Source organism: Oryctolagus cuniculus, chromosome 4 (assembly GCF_051225735.1).
Source record: "Oryctolagus cuniculus isolate XC-2025 breed Fujian yellow rabbit chromosome 4, ASM5122573v1, whole genome shotgun sequence".
NCBI lineage: Eukaryota > Metazoa > Chordata > Mammalia > Lagomorpha > Leporidae > Oryctolagus > Oryctolagus cuniculus.
Genome location: NC_142870.1, coordinates 139,969,475 through 139,989,440, shown reverse-complemented (window position 1 = coordinate 139,989,440; position 19,966 = coordinate 139,969,475). Strand labels below are relative to the sequence as shown.

Genomic DNA, 19,966 nt, shown 5'->3' with positions numbered 1-19,966 from the left:
CACTAACACTCACGTGAGTAGTCGTCACATGCCCTGGCCTATTGCTTCTTGCTCACCTCCTCGTAGCCACACACAGCTGCAGTTCCTCCTAGAAAGAAGTAGGGCTCCATTGCTGAAATCGATGAAGGCTTTCCTGACACAACCTTGGGTCCCTCTAGTTTGCTCACTTTCCTCCTATATTATTCTGCCTTGATGACACTTCCAATTTACTGATTCTTTTAATTTATCTCAATCCCCCCCACCCCAACCTCCTTCTTATCTTGCTTATTTATTTACTTATTTTTATTTATTTGAAAGGCAGAGTAACAGAGAGAGGTGCTGGGGTGGGGGCTTGTTCATTCCCCAAAGGCCTGCAAGAGCTAGGGCTAGGCCAGAGCCAGGAGCCAGGAACTCTGTTGGGTCTCCCACATGGGTGGCCTGGACCCAAGTACTTGAGACATCATCTGCTGTCTCCCAGGGTGAGCAATAGCAGGAAGCTGGATTGGAAGTGGAGGCAAGACTCAATCCCACACACTCTGATACATGCATCCCAAGTAGCACCTTAACCTGCTGTTCTAAACACCCCCTTATCTAGCTTATAATGCCATAGTTTTTTCATTTTAGTTTTGCTTTTTACAGTAATCTGAAAATCCTTTCTGTTCAGTTTATTTGTTATTAGTCCTTTGTGATAGAACTTCTACTCTTAGATTAAACCAAATGATTCTTGGAACTCTCTTTATTTCTTGCTTCTACTGATAATAGAAGTTCTCAGGGCCTTGTCCAGATTGCCAGTTAGCAGCAAAACAAATCTGCAGTCAAATGAATCTGATGTGTTATGTTCCTCCTGCTCCGAGGGGACACCACCCTTTCTGTCACCCAAGGCCGCCTGTACAGCTCCTGCTTTGCCTGCCATCCCCTCTCACCTTCTCAAAACCATTATGCTGGCCGGCGCCGCAGCTCACTAGGCTAATCCTCCACCTGCAGCACTGGCACCCCGGGTTCTACTCCCGGTCGGGGTGCTGGATTCTGTCCCAGTTGCTCCTCTTCCAGGCCAGCTCTCTGCTGTGGCCCAGGAGTGCAGTGGAGGATGGCCCAAATGCTTGGGCCCTGCACCCGCATGGGAGACCAGGAGGAAGCACCTGGTTCCTGGCTTCGGACCAGCACAGAGTGCCAGCCGCAGCGCGCCGGCCATAGTGGCTATTTGAGGGGTGAACCAATGGAAAGGAAGACCTTTCTCTCTCTCTCTCTCTCTCTCTCTCTCACTGTCTAACTCTGCCTGTCCAAAAAAAAAAAAAAAAAATTATGATGTTCACTCCTCCTCCTGTGTGCCTAGACTCTCCCTCTATTGGAGTCTTCTGTCAACTTGAAAAAGTCTTTAATCCCTTCCTATCTTAAGCCAAAAACTATTTTTGATGCAACATGATCTCTTAGCTATCCTCCTAAGTCTCTCTCTTGCTTGTGGCCTGGGAAAACAGTAGAAGATGGCCCGAGTCCTTGGCCCCTGGATCCACGTGGGGGACCCAGAAGAAGCTCGTGGCTTCAGATCGGCACAGCTTCAGCTGTTGTGACCATTTGGGGAGTGAACCAGCAAATGGAAGATTTCTGTGTCTCTGCCTCTGCTTCTCTGTAATTCTGCCTTTCAAATAAATGAATAAATCCTTTAAAAAGTCAAGTAGTGGGGCTGGTGTTGTGGCATAGTGGTTTAAGTTGCTGCTTGTGACACCAGCATCTCATATAGGTGCTGGTTTCCATTCTAAATGCTCTATTTCTAATCCAGCTCCCTGCTAATGTGCCTGGGAAAGTAGCAGAAGATGGCCCAAGTTCTTTGGCCCCTTCACCAACATGGGAGACCCGATGAAGCTCCTGACTCAACCCTGCCTATTGTGGCCATGTGGGGAGTAAACCAGTGGATTGAAGATTTCTCTCTCTGTCCTTCTTTCTCTGTAACTCTGCCTTTCAAATAAATCAATAATCTTTTTTTATTTTATTTTTGACAGAGTTAGTGAGAGAGACAGAGAAAGGTCTTCTTCCGTTGGTTCACCCTCCAAATGGCTGCCATGGCCAGCGCGCTGCGCCAGTCTGAAGCCAGGAGCCAGGTGCTTCCTCCTGGTCTCCCATGTAGGTACAGGGCCCAAGCACTTGGGCCATCCTCCACTGCCTTCCTGGGCTACAGCAGAGAGCTGGACTGAAAAAGGAGCAACTGGGACTAGAACCCAAGGTGCTGGCGCCGCAGGCGGAGGGTTAGCTAATTGAGCTGCGGCACCGGTCTCAAATCAATAATCTTAAAAGGAAAAAAAAAAACCAACCTTGGGCGACGTTGTGGCAAAGCAGGTTAAGCCTCTGCCTGTGCTGCCTGGCTTCCCAAATCGGTACTAGTTTGAGAACTGGCTGCTGCTCTTCCCATCCAGCTTCCTGCTAATGTGCTTGGGAAAGCAGTGGACCCAAGTGCTTGTACTCCTACACCCACACAGAAGCAGCTTCAGGTTCCTGGCTTTAGCCTGGCCCATCCCAGGCCATTGCGGCCATTTGGGGAGTGAACCAGCAGATCAAAGATATCTCTCTTTCCTCTCTTTGTTTTTATTTGATTTTAATTTATTTTACTTGATAGTCACAGTTACACAGAGAGAGAAAGAGGGGCAGAGAGAGAGAGAGAGAGAGAGGTCCTCCATCCGCTGATTCACTCCCCAATTGGCCACAATAGCTGGAGCTGCACCTATCTAAAAGCCAGGAGCCAGGAGCAGCTTTACCCGCTACACCACAGTGCCAGCCCCTCTCTCCTCTCTCTGTAGCCCTGCCCTTCAAATAAATAAAAAACAGATTATAGTAAAGAAAAGTCTGTGATGAAAACAGTAGTCCTGGGGCCACTGCTGTGGCACAGTAGGTAAATCTTCCATCTGTGGCGCTGCCATCCCATATGGGTGCCAATTCTAGCCCCAGCTGCTCCTCTTCCAATCCAGCTCTCTGCTATGGCCTGGGAAAGCAGTAGAAAGTGGTTGAAGTCCTGGGGCCCCTGCACCCGCGTGGGAGGCGGGAAGAAGCTCCTGGCTTCGGATTGGTACAGCTCTGGCTGTTGCGGCCATTTGGGAAGTGAACCAGAGGATGGAAGGCCTTTCTCTCCCTCTCCCCCTCTCCCCCTCTCAAATAAATAAATAAAATCTTTTAAAAACAAAAAGAAAACAGTAGTTCCCTGATATACTCCTGTCTAGCTGCAGTCAGTGGTTTACTCAGCAGACTTGTGTTGAGGGCTGTTCTGTGGCAAGCACTCGTCTAGATTCCAGCAGGGAATAAAAGAGCAGTCCTGTCTCCATGGAGCTCATTGTCTAGTGGTGGATTAGATGGTAACACATGCTGCGCAGGAAGTTAAAACAGAGATAAAGGAGAGTTGGGGAGCATTGCAGTTTTCAACAGGATGTCTGCAAGGCCTCAAAGAAAACCCTTGAGAAAAGTCTGAAGGTGAAAAGGGACTGAGCCATGGAAATGTGCAGCCCAGGAAGGAGGCAGTGTGGGGCTGCTGAGGCTGCTGTGTTCAGTGTTCACAGGGAAGCCAGAGGGTTGGACGGTATGAGCTGGCGGGGAGCTGCAGGTGGCTGAGGCAGGGTGAGACCCAGACCCGACTGTGTGGCTCCTCAGAGGCCGTGGCTAAGCTCTGCCTTTTCCACTGACCAAGCTGGAGGATTTTAAACAGACAACATGTTGTAACTCATTTTTAGAGTTATCCTGGCTGCTTTTCAAAACTAGACTCCAAGGAGGCAAGTAGGAAAGCCAGTTGGGAGCCAGTGACCCACGTGAGTGGTGATGATGGCAGGGAGCAGTGCAGTTGAGGAACGTGGTCTGGTTCTGGGGACGTTGTCAGTAGTGAAGAACTTCATGCTTTTGAGGGTTTTCTTCTATGGAATTTTCTTCTGTCTCTGAATATTATACCTTACCTTCTGGTTCATGAATTTCCGTTTTTATGTATTGATTTATCACTTAGTGATTTCTTATTTATCACTTTTCATTATTGATTGATCAGTTTTATACATTGTCTTTACTTCACTCACATGCCTCAGGCCTTCTCCAGTCTCAATTCAGTTGTAGCTGATTTCTATTTTTATTTTCGTTCTTGGTAGCCTTGTTCTGCCTGGTGTTTGTGTCTTACCCTGTCATCTGTTGACACTCTCTTCTAACTCCCTTATTTGTAAGCTGTCATTTGAGGTATTCTCTTGAGGCTCTTTTCTGGAAGACTCCCTTCTAGAGACTCCCCTGTTCCTGTCTCTGTGGTGATGACTGTGTGGCCTTGTACTCCCAGCTTTTCCTTTAGGGATATCTCATTGCTTTCTGTAGTTGGAGCCACTGCTTCTTGGCTCCTGCCTTCTTTTGTCTCAACAACAAGTTTTGAGGGGGGTAAATTCTGAAGCAACTTCAAGAAAAGAGACATGAAATGTAGATCTTGAGTCTTTCCATTTCTTAGAACAGTTTAAATTCTGCCTTTATACTTGATAATTTAATTTTGCATAGAATTTTAATTCCTTTTTTTTTTTTCCTTCTCGTCAAGGTTTTTTGTTTTTCAGCTCTCTGTATCTCATGAGGGTTCTAAAATTTCTGTCTGGATTTCAGTGTCTAAAATACTGTTTTGTTGGGACTTGATTGAGTCTTTTTGGGATGAGGCTGAGGTCCTTCAGATTAGGGTAATTCCTACTTTGATCATTTCTTTGATAGAATTTTCTGGTCCTCTGTTTAGAGCTACTGTTTCAGTTGTGTGTTAGACCTCTTGTTTTTCTGTTTTTGCTTTATTAAACTTTGGGAGAGATTTACTTTTAACTTTGAACTCATTTTTTCTTTTAGTTTTTTTGTTTTGTTTTAAAGATTTATTTATTTAAAAGGCAGAGTAAGAGAGTGAGCGGGAAAGATAGAGATCTTCCATATGCTGGTTCACTCTCCAAATGTGTGCAACAGCTAGACGGGGTCAGGCTGAAACCAGCAGCCAGGAGCTCCATCAGAGTGTCCACATAAGTGACAGGAGCCCAAGCACTTGGTCCAATGTCTGCTGCCTCCCAGGTACTTTAACAGGAAACTAGAACCATCTCTTTCCTTTAACGTCTTTTTTTTTTTTTTTTTTTTTCTGATTATGTTGTTATTTTAGGCTTTTCTCGGATGCATGGGATTCTTTGGTTACTCTGGGATTGTTCCCATCATGCTTCCTACAGGGAATATTCATAATCTGACCATTTGTCATCCCACTCCTTGCACCCAGAGCCGTTCTGCATGGAAGTGGAAGTAGCAGAATACGAACGTGGCTGCTGGTGAACTAAGCCACACCAACTGGTCTAGGGAAATTGGTGAAGGATTTGAATACTTCTTAGAAAAAAAAAAAAAGATGAGTTTTGTTGTAAAGGTTCAGCCCTACCCTCCAAAATGCCTGAATTATTCTTTGCTTTTAGATGAATACATAGTTCCCATGATAACCTAGATTTTGATAAGCTTGATGATGACTGTCTTTTTTCCAATGTAAATACCTACATTTCCTTTTAAAGGCATTTGATTTCAAGTTTTGGTTGGATTCATTTTAGGTAGCCCTTTTGCTGGTACCAGTTATACCTAGACACTAATACTTCTTATTGAGATAGTATTACACTATATCTTTCTTTAATATTTATTATATCTGTTTATTTACTTTATTTTATCTATTTGACAAAAATCTCCATCTACTGGTTCATTCTCCAAATGCCCTCAATAGCCAGGGTTGGGCCAAACTGAAACCAGGTCTTCCACATGGTTGGCAAGGACCCAAGTACTTGAACTATTACTGCTGCCTTCCAGGGTGCACGTTAGCAGGAAGATAGAAAACTGAAGCACTTCCGTATGGGATGCAGGAGTCCCAAGTGGCATCACCGCTGCTCCACCAAATGCCTGTTCCATCATATATATATTTTTAAGACTTAGTTATTTACTTGAAAGGCAGAATTAGAGAGACAGAGATCTTCCATCTGCTAATATACTCCCCAAATGGCTGCAGTGGCTGGTGCTGGTCTGGGCTGAAGCTGGGAGCCAGGAGCTTCTTCCAGATTTCCCATATAGGTGGAAGGGGCCCAAAAACTTGAGCCATCTTCCACTGTTTCCCCAGGTACATTAACAGAGAGCCGGCCCCAATCATATTTTAATTATTAGTGAATATATCTCACTAGATTCAGGTTTTTGAGGGAAAAGGCCACAACAGGCTTGTTCATTGTTTGCCACCTCTGTCTAATGCTGTATTAGGTACAAAAACAAATACTGTATTATATATTTCTCCTTTTAGTCCTCATTTTTATGTTCTAACCACTTTACCCCTTTGCCACTTTAAAAAAATTTTTTTAAATTTATTTTCATTTTGTTTGAAAGGCAGAGGGATAGTCAAGATCTTCCGTCTCTATTGGTTCACTTTCCAAATGCCCGTAACAGTTAGGACTATGTGAAGCCAAAGTTAGAAACCCAGAACTCAGTCTGGGTCTCTCACATAGGTGGCATGGGCCCAAGTTCTTGTGCTATCACCTGTTGTCTCCCAGGGCACGCATTAGCAGGCAGCTGAATTGGAAGCAGAGGAGCCAGAACCCAAACTAGGCACTCTGATTTGGGATGTGGTCATCCCAAGTAGCATCTTTTTTTCTTTTTTTGGACAGGCAGAGTTAGAGAGAGAGACAGAGAGAAAGGTCTTCCTTTCCGTTGATTCACCTCCCAAATGGCTGCCATGGCCGGTGTGCTGCGCCACTCCGAAGCCAGGAACCAGGTGCTTCCTCCTGGTCTCCCATGCGGGTGCAGGGCCCAAGCACTTAGGCCATCCTTCATTGTCCTCCCGGGCTACAGCAGAGAGCTGGACTGAAAGAGGAGCAACCGGGACAGAATCTGGCGCCCCAACTGGGACTAGAACCCGGTGTGCCGGCGCCGCAGACGGAGGATTAGCCAAGTGAGCCGTGGCACCCGCCCCCAAGTAGCATCTTAACCACTGCACCCTCCTTTACCGTTTTCACCTGCCTCTCCTTTACCACTTTTGTATCTATCTAGTTACCTACATCTCTACTAAAAACTTCATTCTCGAAGCTAGCATCATCTCTCATCTGGGCTGCTTTAACAGTCTCCCCACTGATTTTCCAGATCATTTCACTTGGCCTTCTGGACTCTACTGCGCACTCCACATTATAGACGTAACATAATATTTTATTATTATTTAATAATGTTGTGTCAGACATAACAAATATTTCATAACGTATTTTCACACTGTGTTTGCCACTTCCCTTGTCTTAAAACATTTTAGTGGATTTCCATTGCTCTTTGGCAGAAGAGCCCCCTGCGTGTCTCAGAGTTCCCTGACAGCCTCTAAGACTCTGTCATCTGGCTGCTGCCTCCATCTAATGCTTCCTCCGACACTCCTTAACGTACACATACCCAGCTACAGCCTCAGCTCGGCTGCACTCCCCTTAGTACAGGCTGTCCCAGCACCCTACGTCGTCATATCCCCACAGTCATGCTTTTCTGCTTACTTTCCCACTAGCCTCCATGTTCCTTGGGCAGCAGCAACACCTCTGTATGTGCTTACCATTGTATCTCTTGTGTCAGTCACATAGAAGGCATTCAGATAATACTGTAGCCAAGGCTGGTGACAAGAGATGGATTTATAATCCAGTTTATGTGGTTGTTGAAATGCAGTAAACTAGAATACTAGATAACTGTAAAAAGTTAAAGGGACAAATTTAGCATTCTTTCCCTGAAGTTGTCTGGTAAATAGCATTGCTGGTTTATCTTTGAAGAACATTGTCCAAAGGATGATATATATTCCTGGTTGTGTTTCATATCTTTTTTGGCTGACCTTGCACACATATGTGTTTCCTTTTTAGCATACACTTTAGAAGAACAGAAGAATCTCACAGTCTGTCCTGATGGAATTCTTTCTGAACAGAAGGGTCCAGTTTATGTTGCGTGTCAGTTTCCTATTTTCTTGCTTCAAGCATGCAGTGGTATGAGTGATCCTGATTTTGGCTATTCCCAAGGAAGCCCTTGTGTTCTTGTGAAAATGAACAGAGTACGTACATCTTTCACCTCTGCTGCCGCCTGTTTCTAATATCCTCTGTTAAGAAGCTGGCAACTGTTTTTAGATCATTTTGGTTATTGCCTTATTAAATGTTATTTCATTGGGGGTAGTAGCATGCTTAAAAGGCTAGCAGTGATGTTTATTGATCTTTGGAGAAAAGTTAATTGAACAAAAAGGATTGGTTCCTAGATTAATCATAGATTAGGGAGTTAAAGTAACTTCAGTTTTTCCCTTTTGAGTATAGCTATGTACATTTCATCATGGAGTGATGCTTTCAGGGCAGGTGTTCCGGCTGTCGCACTTAAAGCATGATTTTGTTAAGGTGCAGTGCTTGTCTTTGAAGCCTGTGTTGTGAAAGCATTGAAAATTCCGTGATGACTCCATAAAGTTCTGACTTACTTAATTTTTCCTGAATGTTAGCAAAGCATAGTTTTATAGTAAATTTATATGTAATTAAGTAATGGCAGTATAAATAAAATCACCTTCTAAGAAGCTCAGTGGGATGTTGCTGTTGCAGCCGAATTGGCAGCATTTTGCTGTTTTTCAGGAGGCTTGAGTTGTATGGCTCTCAGCAAAGCATGAGCTCATGTGTTCCACATGACAGTAATGATGGAATAGGGTCGCTGTGCAAGGAAAGATATTTTTCTTGTGATGAAGGGACCCTAAGTGCGGCAATGTGGAGTTACATCATGATACAGTTTTTCTTTCAAGGTCTGCAGGCCGTCTCTTCAAGAGTGAGGTCTTTCCTGGTCATTTAGGTAGGGCAGCTTCTTAAACTGATGTAGATCTCTCTAGATCATGAGTTGATGTCAGAGAGGGCTTCAAAAAGCTCATGGAAAAATAATTGATATGTTTATTTTGGTACCAGATATTCAAATCCATGCGCAGTTTTTTTCATAAGATCACCATTGTTAAGCAGATTGCTACTATCCCTAATAAAAATAATATTTGGATCTTCTGAAGTTGGCGCTGCTAAATAAGGAGTTTTTCCTGTAGAGAGAATCAGCTGCCTGAATTGTCCAGACTGACACCGCTCCAGCCTCTCCTCCCATCTTCTCGGAAGGCTGAGGACAATGACAGTCTCCGGGTTATCCCAAAGCAGCTAGAGATCTTCTGAAACATTGATACAGGGTAGGAGCTCAGCAGATGATTAGTGGGATGTTTCAACAAGATTTTATTAAACAATTAAGAATTGAGCTTAACAAAGTAAACCAAAAGTAATGTGAAACTATATGATCTAGTTTGTAAGATGAAATTGTTTAACTGTGATGCCTTTGGCAATCCCAACCTGTTAGAAATATCCACAACGTCTAGATTCTTGAAAATCTATTCCCAGTGTAAACCTAAGAGGTATACTGCTTCCTCAGAGGACTGACCTTGTGACACTTCTTTCTCAGGAGAGTCCTTTTTAATGATTGGGGTCAGAGACCAGACCTGCTGTTGGGATGTGACTGTGCTGGGCTAGACAGTATTAGCCACATGGGGTCAGTTATGAGGTGTGTGTGTCTAGCCTAACAGGGGGTTTAACCCCAGTAGAGTCCCAAATGCATGGAAGAGGCTAGTTATTGCCATTGATGTTATTATTTAAGCTGTAAACAATACTTATTTTTGTAAGGAGTATTTACATCTTATAAACATTCACATGTAAACTGCATTATGAATTCAGAATGGCCAAAAACATCCTTTCATAGAAAAGATTAGGGGTGGGGAATGTCCTGCCCCTGAGCCATGTATGGCCCACGAAGTCATTTGCTCTGCCCTGCCAAGACAACTGCAGACAGGACTCAAAATTCAGTAAACCTACAGCAGGCTAATTTTTAAGTTGATAATTTAGTGTGGCCTGTGAATGATGTTATAAATATCCATGTAGTCTTTGGTAGAAAAAAGGTTCCTCACTCCTGAAATAGTTGGGTAAATATCCATTCATATAGAGTTGTAACAACTGTATACATGAAAGTATCCTCATTACATGGAGCCGATCAGTGCTGTGAGAAGTCTTAAAATGCAGTTCTTCCCAGCATGTGTCTTTTGCGGAGCAGACAGCAGTGAAGTGTGGTGAGGCTGTGTGGGAGCCTCCCCGTGGGGACTGTGACCTAATATATTTCATAAAAAACAGTTTATTATGCCTTTGCCATTCGTATTTCCTTTAAATGTTTTGTTACTATAAATTGATTTAAGGGTCTTTGTTAGTTCTTTAATAATTGAATTATTTTCTAAACTGTTCCAGTATGGTAGTAAGATAGGTAATTGATAAGATGATCATATTGAAAAGTTCATTTTAATGCCCTAAAAAGTGAAAATAAGAGGCAGAATAACAGTTAGTGTGGATCGCCACGCCTGCTCCCTGGTCCCCAGCAGCAGTGGAGGAGGCCCCATTGCCTGCGTGACATTTAAATTAATCACTCTTATTTTTAATCTTAGATCATTGGATTAAAGCCTGAAGGAACGCCAAGGATAGAATGTATTCCAAAGGTTAGTATTTAAAAACCAAAAACACCAAGAAACTCAACTTTGTTGAAACTTTCATGTTTCTTAAAAATCTAATGAGATTATCTTTTTTTTCTTCTCTGTCACATTTCTAACATCCTCACCAGTGCCATGCTTAAGAATAAAATCCCACTAAATTTTTTGGAAGTAGCCCCATCTCTTTTGTGATGATAATCCAAAAGATGTCTCCCCTTTGTGTTTGATTCACACCCATTGCCTTTACATCCTCATTTACCATATCTCATCAGTTCTTAAGATTCATTTCCCGCCCCTACCTCAGTAACACTGAAACTGGAATTTCGCCTTATAATTGCAGGTATGTTATTACTGAAATACGATTTTTTTTTCTTTCTTATCAGTACATACAGATGATATTGAGGTTAACCATCAATGCCATCTGAGATTAGAGAAATGTACTTTTTCCTTAAGGAAGAAGCATTATTTTTCTCCCCTGTCAAGGCCTACTTTATTCTTTTTTCCCAAGTGCTGTGCAGTTTTCATCTCATAACTTCTTTTGTTTTCTCTCCATGCTGCAAATGCAACTAAGACAAATATGTAAAATATGGGTAAGAGTTCTGAGGAGACATTCTTATCATTGTATTAAATTAACTCCGGTTGTATGGCAGAAGTGCATTACTTAAAATGTTGCGTTGAAATCACTTTTTTAGATTGCATTGGTGGAGGCAGAGGTGTGTGATTCTTTTAACCACAAATGAGTTATTTATTTGGGAAAACTTCCTGCTCAGAGGTTCTTAGACTTGAGCATGTATCAGAATGACTTGGGCCTTCTGGGTTCCATTCCCAAAAGTTTCCCGGTGATGCTGATGCTGTTGGACCCACACTTTGAGAAGTCCTACTTACAGAGTGTCCTTACTAATTTTTAAGGGTACTTATTCACTACTTAGAGTTCAAAGCCAGGAAGCTTGTGGTTTCTCTGTGTTGAACTGTGTGCCATGCACAATTCACTTTACTTCCTTGTGCCAGTCAGTAACAGTGGCAAATTTCTGTAAAGCCAGAATATTACATAAAACCACGTGGCACCCCTAAAGTTAAGTAGATGGACAGATTCTCCTAAAAGTCTAGTGAGCTGTTCAGACAAAGCGAGATTGTGGCCGTAGGGAGAGGCAGAAGCAGCGCGTGTAACACTTCATGATCCTCAGGACTTGATCGCAGATCTTCCTGGTAGGAACTGTTCCCGAGGACTGAGGCTAGTGTCATGACAGTGTACCTGTGCACAAGGCACCTTTCCCTTTGCAGGTGAGGCTGGCTGCATAGCTAAGCTGGGGATGCTGGGGCTGGGAAGCCAAAGCCATCAGAAAGGAGAATAGATGTACACTTGGGCCAGAAAGGCAAAAGCTTTACATTCTTTTTCTAAGGCTTCAGTTTTGTGAGCCTTTGACCAGTATTAACCAACTCCATATCACTTTCCCTTAAGGGTCTAAATACATTTTTCTCCTTGTGGATTTGTTATGGATTTCTTACTTCTAGAATATTTGGGGGAAGTATCAATGAAAAATCTAGATCTAATAGTTTGGATTTTAGTTTGCTGTCCCTGTGCTTTGAAGAAATGTGTGTACAGTACATACAATGATCAAAATATGTGGAGCTTTTGTTTTATTTCTTTAGTTTTGGATTTTTTTTGAAAAACACAAAATTTGAAGATTTAATTATAAAATGTTACATTTTTATTCCTAGGCTAGTCAGAAAGGAGTAGCCGGGTAGAACCTATAGATTTTAGAGGCGAGGCCATGTAGAACAGATGGAAGCATTTAGTGGGTGTTATCACTGCTGTCTTAAAGACTATTGTCTATGTCAAATGGTCTTTAAATTCCTTAGTTGACACATTTATCTTTATCATGTGTGTATTCTGTCCTATATGTGTAAGTCTAACCTGCTTTTTTTTAAAAAAAGATTATTTATTCAAAAGGCAGAGTTACAGAGAGAGGGGGTGGGGGGAGAGAATCTTCATCCACTGGTTCACTCTCCAAATGGCCACAGTGGCCAGAGCTAGACCTGTCTGAAGCCAGGAGTTTCTTCCAGGTTGCCCACGTGGGTGCAGGAGTCCAAGGTCTTGGGCCATCTTCTGCTGCTTTCTCAGGCACATTAGCAGGGAGTGGGATCAGAAGCGGAGCAGCTGGGACTCAAACCAGTGCCTAGAGAGGATGCTTGCACCACAGGCGGTGGCTTTCCCCGTAACACCACAATGCCGGCCCCTGTCTAATCTGCTTTAATAGCTTTATACAAGTAAAGTCCTGAAAATATAGAAAAATTGGTGATACCTCATGTTTTTTAAATTTATACTGGAAAAGATATTTATGTCATTAATTTTAGGTATTTCATTTTTGTACAAAAATAGACATGTTTCATTTAAGAAAATTTAAAAGAATGTGGGAGAAAAAATAATAGTGCCCAGGAATAATCACAACTTAGAACATCCTGTAGTTAGGTTTTAAGTGCATTATGTATGCAAGAAACAAAGTGTTTTCAGCAAAATTAGTGACCGTTAATAGAGTCCTAGATGCTTATAGTTTCCAGTACATTGCTATTTACATGGAACTGGCATCTCCTGGCATATGCTTCATTCTAAACTCTCATCGTGATTCACATATCCAGTATTTCAGTGTTCATTTTCACAAAAGGTATAGAATAAAAGTTGAGAGGGAAGCCTGCTGTGAGGGTGACTGGTCTGCTGTGAAGACATACACATACCCTATCAGAGTGCCTGGGTTCGGTGCCCGGTTCTGGTTTCTGACTCCAACTTCCTGTGAATGTGCACCCTGGAAGGCACGAGTACTTGAGTTCTTGCCACCCACGTGGGAGACCTGAATTGGGTTCCTGGCTCCAGGCTTTGGCCCAGGCAGTTCTGGCCATTGTGGGCATTTGTCAGTCTGTTTCTGTCTCTCTGCCTTTCAAGTAAATAAAATTATAAACATAAATAAATAAATAAAAGGAGCAGACTTCCTGATGGTGGGCTGGGCACAAACCAAGAGAACAGCTAGGACGCTGTCAGCTAGTGATCAGGGCACACGGCTCCTCTGGTGGATCCCACTCATGGTGGCTGGACCCAAATGAGGCAGCAAGGTTGAGGTGGCCGGCAGGAGCGCATTCCCGGGAGGGAGTGCTCAATGAACTGAAACTCAAAGAAGACTTTGTTATTTGGGGGAATAGCTCCATGTTTCTGTGAAGCTCATACATAGGTTCAACAAAAGCAGTTAATGGAATAGGGCACTCATCAAAGCAACTATATCTTTTCCAATATAAAATGCTGTTTCAATTGGAAACCTTTCTATTTTTAATTAGGGGGTAGAAATATAGGGTGGTACTGAATAGTAAGTTAAAAATGGCTTCTCTTAGCCTTGTCGCCTCCTGCTCTGTCCACTCTATCCTGGTCCAGGCAGTTGCAGCATGTCCACTCTGCTTGGTGCTGTGCGCTTCCTCGTGAGGACGTGGAAGCGTCACGGTAGGGCTTCTCCTGAGAGTGGATTCTTGGCTTTGCTGTGCTGTCATCTGTGTGTCTTCAAGGATAGAGTTGTTCAAATCGAAAAGTCAAGCGTTTACAAATGTCTTATTTTAACCTGTGCTTAGTAAATCTGCTACTGCTTCTTGTCTCTCCGGTCTGCTTCTGACACACATAGTGTGTGTTCAGGTTACAGTCGTAGCTCCTGCAGGACTTGTTTGAATGTGCTCCCCGAGGTTTTCATCAGTTGCTTGTCTGCCGGGAAGAGCACTAAACATGACTGAACTGAATTGTAGACAATGGTTAGATTTCTGTGTTTATCATGTGTTTTTTTTTTTTAATATGTAGAATTCCAGAAGACCACTACTAGTTTACATGTGCTTGTAAATTTACTCATGGAAAATAGAGTCTTTAAATTGATTAAGAAGGGTTTTGCTTGGAGCACCCTGCCTTTCCTGCTAATAGTTCCTGTCAGTTTCATTATGGGCTCCCTTAGGGCTACAGTTCCTGTGGTCATTAATCACATGGAACCTTCCACCCTGCTGACTGCCAGGCCTGAGGGCTGCTTTCTGGATTGGCAGCTAGTGGTGGCCATACTTGCCCACCTGGAAACACAGTATTTTTATTATTTTAGCAAAATGGCAGTTCCAAACCTGCTGGTGCGTTCCTGCTGTCAGTAGCAAACAGCTGCCCGTGGTGGTTGGAAGGCAGATCAGATTTTACAGACAACATGCATAGGACGTGCTGCAGATTAGAAGGAACTCTTGGAAAGAATATAGTAGGCAATGGAAGAAGGGTCAGGATGGTTTGCATCAGTGGGTTTAATTACAAAGATTTACAGTCAAGACAAACACATCTCCTCTCAGAGACAGACTTGGCAGTGTTACAGGCGGAGCAGCAGTGTAGTGTCCCCACACTGTTCACGCCTCGAGACTGCTTTAACTAGAAAAACAGCTTTAAAAATTCTTTTTCATGACCTAAGAAGAGTTTCTCTTGCTTTTACCTTTAGGATGAAAATGTGGCATCTATATCAACTTATCCTAATAATGGAATTATAGACTTAAAATATTTTCCTTATTATGGAAAAAAACTGCACGTAAGTATTTAGGAGTTCTGTGTGGTACTTACTCTTGGGAAAATGTGGTGCTTTTGGGAAATTGGCACATCTCTGTTGAAATGTCACTTGTCTGGGGTAAACACATGGCCTTTTGTAATTTGTGCATCATCTGGGTTTTTAAAAACAAACGGTGATGGCACATCTGTGATTCAGAACACAAACCCAAAGGGGTGGTAGGCATTTGGCCTCACAGTGAAGACGCCCGAATCTCCTATCAGAGCACCTGGACTTGATTCCCAGCTCTGCTCCCGACTCCAGCTTCCTGCTGTTTGATATCATGGGAAGCTACCGGTGATGGCTCAAGTAGTTGGGTCCCCGCAATGGACAGGTGAGTCCTGGATTGCGTTCCCAACTCCTGGCTTCGGCCTCCATCCTAAGGTCGTTGGCATCATTTGAGGCATGGCCCAGCTGATGGGAGCATGCTTTTAAAGGAAGAATACTTTCAGAATACCATCTTCATTGTAAAGGTAGCGTATCCTTATTTAGAAAAGGGAGAGAAGTACTAAAGAAATTTTAAAAAACGCAACCTCGTAGCTCTTTTGAGTGTGTGAATTTTCCCCCTGCCATTTGAGACTAAGTTATAAACATCGTGCCTCTTGAGTGTGTATTTCCTAAAAATAAAGAATGCTGACTTATATAACCATAGTATAGTTATCCATGGAAATTAACACTGACTATGTTGAAATTGTTCTAGTTGTTTCAGTAATACCCTAAATAGTGAAAGTGATAAGTGTTTTCTTAGTCCATATTGCCACATTCTTTCTTTTTAGCAACCTATAGCCTGGAGTAGTTCTTCAGTCTGTTTCCCCCTGTACTTTTTTTTAAGCTTACTTATTTATTTGAAAGGCAGAGTTTCAGAATGAGACAGAAAAACAGATCTTCCGTCTGCTGGTTCACTCCTCAAATGGCTATAACAGCTGAGGCTGGGCTCGACCAAAGCCAGGAACCTGGAACTCCATCAGGTCTCCCAAATGTCTGCAGGGGCATAAAAACTTGGACCATTGTCTGCTGCTTTCCCAGGAGCCTTAGAGGGGAGCTGGCTTGGAAATGGAGGAGCCAGGACGTGAACTGGTGCCCATGTAAATACCACTGTCAAAGGGAGCGGCCTAAACCTGCTGTGCCCTTAATGCCAGCCCAGTGCTCTTGTACTCTCTCTCTCTCTTTTTTTAAAGATTTATTTATTTTACTTAAAAGTCAGAGAGAGAGAGAGGTCTATCCGCTGGTTCATTCCCCAGATGGCCGCAACAGCCAGAGCTGCCCCGATCTGCAGCCAGGAGCCAGGAGCGTCTTCCGGGTCTTCCATGTAGGTACAGGGGTCCAAGCACTTGGGCCATCTTCCACTGCTTTCCCAGGCCATAGCAGAGAGCTGAATCAGAAGTGGAGCAGCCGGGTGTCAAACTGGTACCCATATGGGATGCTGGCACCGAAGGCAGCAGCTTTACCCACTATGCCACAGAGCCGGCCCCTTGTATTCTTAAAATGAGTACAGGCCCTTTTGTCTGTCTGTCTGTTTGTTTTGTCTATGTCACTCAGTTTACGTGGCAGTTTATGTGGGTTGGGTGTGCTTTTTTTTTTTTTTTTTTTTTTTTTTTTTTTATTGAATTTAAGCTGTGCATTTTTGGCAGGAATGCCTGAGAAGAGATAGTGTGTGCTTCTCGGAATGTCATATTAGAAGGGATATGGTGTTGGCTGGCGCCGCGGCTCACTTGGCTCATCCTCTGCCTGCGGCACCAGCACCCCAGGTTCTAGGCCCGGTTGGGGCTCCGGTTCTGTCCCAGTTGCCCCTCTTCCAGTCCAGCTCTCTGCTGTGTCCCGGGAAGGCAGTGGAGGATGGCCCAAGTGCTTAGGCCCTGCACCCGCACAGGAGACCAGGAGGAAGCACCTGGCTCCTGGCTTTGGATCAGCGCAGCATGCTGGCCACAGCAGCCATTTGGGGGGTGAACCAACAGAAGGAAGACCCTCTCTCTCTCTCTCTAACTCTGGCTGTCAAATTAAAAAAAAAAACATAAGGAGTATGGTGTTGATTGGTCCCACTCGTGAGGATGATGCTAATCTTGATCAGTGATTAAGGTGGAGTCAGCCAGGTTTCTATAAAAAATTTACTTCCTTTGGTCATCAGTAAGTATCATATGAGGAGCATACTTTATAAATCAAGCTGTTTCTGCCACAACTAGCATTTGTTGATTCTTGCCTGAGTCAGTTATTAGTAGGATTGTTCCCAAATGGTGATATTTCTTCTTTTTTTTTTAAGATTTACTTTATTTGAAAAGATAATTACAGAGGGAAGAGGTTGAGTTGGAGAAAGAGAGGTCTTTGATCTGCTGGTTCACTCTTCCAAATAGCCACAACGGCCAGGGCTAAGCCAGGCCGATGCCAGGAGCCAGGAGTCTCCTCCCTGTCTCCAGTGTGGCACAGGGGCCCAAGGACTTGAGCCATCTTCTGCTGCTTTCCCAGGCCATAGCAGAGAGCTGGATCAGAAGTGGAACAGCTGGGCCTCGAACCAGCACCCATATGGGATGCTGGCACTGTAGGCAGCAGCTTTACCCGCTACGCCACAGCGCCACCCCTTCCTGTGTCCTTTTGACATGTTCTCCTAATTCTGTGGTTACCCAGTATTCCAGCACCACAAGATAGTCTGTGTTCATCCTATTCTCTTTCTGTCCCAACCCTGGTTCCTTCTGGTGAAGAATTATATTCCGAAACCACAATGAAACTAAAACAGGGATGAGTGTATTTCCACAGTGGTTAATCCTCACTGTACTATACATGGTCTAAACTCAGGTTTAGTCCAGTAACAGCCAGTAAATAGATCTTGTAATTATTTGTCAAACATAATATATGAGACCTTAAAAAAAAATCCATATCTTCCTCAAGCACAGATTTGAACAGTCACAAAAATTTGTCATAAAAAAATAAGTGCTGTAGTTCCAGAATGTAGAAATATATCACAGTCTGTACTTTCCTGATCACAAGGCAATAAACCAGAAATTATTAAGACAAAATGATCCTTCCCTGGGGTGTGCAGATGGAAGCCTTCTGTTACACGACTCCGAAGAAAAGGAAGCCACAATTAGAGAATTCTAAACATTATGAAACACAACATCATCACAGCTTTTGAGATACACTTAAAGCAGTGCCTAAGTGAAAATTCATAATAATAAACATTTTTATCAGTAAAAATTATAATGTCACTCTTAAAAAAGAGGAAATAATCCAATTAGTACTTTTTTTTAATTTACAGAATAAGCCAATTTCTGAAAGAAATAGAGAAGTTACTGTAAAATTTGAATTAATTTATTTTCCTTTACTTGCCAGGTGGGCTATCTGCAGCCACTTGTTGCTGCCCAGGTCATTTTTTCTGCTAACAGTACAAAGAAAGAAGTGACAGTTGAGTGCAAAATCGATGGATCACCCAACCTCAAAAACCAAGATGATCGTGACAAGTTTTTGGGACGAGTTGCGTTCAAAATCATAGCACGTGCATAGTATGAGTAGGATCGCTACAGAGTAAATGTTTTGTTGTCTGTCTTCGTTTTGTATCAGCTGGACCTGCCATTGTAGAATTATGAGACCACCGGAGAAAGGTGGTGCGTGGTACGTGACACTGGGGTGACGTAATAATGTGCTTCCAGATCACGGTGTTCAGTGTCCTCCGAAGTAACTGCCTGTTGCCTCTGCTGCCCTTTGAACCAGTGTACAGTCGTCACGTGGGGCCTGGTGAGCACCTGATCCCAACCTGTAGAAAGAGGGTCCTGTCCTCTTACGTGGTTGAATTGCCAAGTGTCTAAAGCTTAATGTGCTGTGCTGTGTAAATATTTTATGGATTTAACACTGGTTAACTTGGATTTTGATGCCAACAAAGTTTTAGGAATCAGATGGTACCTTGCCAACATCGAGTGACTTCATAGCTGCAAGAAATGTGTGTGGAAGAAGTTCTGTCTGTGAGCCCTGAAAAGGAAATAAAAGTGGATTTGAAAGTGTTATCTTGGAATTTTTTGTAAATTTGTTTTTTACATGCTGAATTAGTCTGGATCTTGTTAAGAGCACAAAGTTTTTGTTGTAAAACATTAAAAAAAAAGTAAGGGGATTATTTTAGTGTTGGAACTAAGTGTTTTATAAAGTGTTTTAGGCCGTAGATGAAATAGAGGACTTTCAGGTTAGCCAGTATGAATATGCATCTAATGTTTTATGAAATCAAATTCGTAAGATTTGAATTATACAGTAGCTTGTGAAATACCTTGTTACTGCTTTTAATATTTAGCAGACTGTGGATTCTAATAAAAATATAAATTGTGAAATGTAAAAACTTGAAAATTATACAGAGCTTCAAAGCAAACCAGAGAGCTTCCTTCGTTAAGCATTCTTTGGTTAGTGTGATAGAATATTTCCTCTTTGGGTCTTGCTTGGGTATATTTGTGGTGTGGTTATTTGTCGGATTTGAGCTGCTCTCTTCTCTCTTGAGAAAGAAGAAAGAAGTGCTGCTTACAGGATCTGTTTTTGGTAGGGCCTATTTTTTATTGTTAACTTTTCTCCTTTAAAAAAAAAAAAAAACAAAAAAACAAAAAAAAAACAGAAAGGCAAAGCAGATATCCTTGAGGTTTTCTCTTTATTGGTGCAACTCAGGACAGGAGGGACCCGACCCAGCTGGCTCAGGAGTGGCTGTTTAGAAAGAACACGAGGGCTCCGAGCGCTGGCCTTGGCTGGCCAGATGGGCCTCCGTCGCCTGGTGGCAGCTGCTGCACTTCTGCGGGCAGGCACTGAGCCCCTTGGGAGCTCTGCTTTTCACTGTCAGGAAGGTCATAGTGGTAACAGCCTTTCGCTGCAGAAGTCTTGTTTGCAGTTGAAGAAAATTATCTTTTAGTTGCTAATAAAGCAAACGTCT

At 43.0% G+C, this 19,966-nt stretch overlaps 1 protein-coding gene across 4 annotated transcripts in view; it reads left to right on the top strand.

The window, feature by feature from the left end:
- Positions 1-19,067, top strand: part of ATP1B3 (ATPase Na+/K+ transporting subunit beta 3) — a 54,854-nt gene extending 35,787 nt beyond the window's left edge. For 3 of the 4 annotated variants that reach the window (XM_051858785.3, XM_070071621.2, XM_089330226.1), the window contains 4 exons: positions 7,830-8,014; positions 10,445-10,495; positions 14,977-15,063; positions 18,400-19,067. In XM_051858785.3, the coding sequence (XP_051714745.2) occupies positions 7,830-8,014; positions 10,445-10,495; positions 14,977-15,063; positions 18,400-18,570 (494 nt within the window). In that variant the 3' untranslated portion in view covers positions 18,571-19,067. 4 annotated transcript variants of the gene reach the window in all.
- The last annotated feature ends 899 nt before the right edge of the window (positions 19,068-19,966 follow it).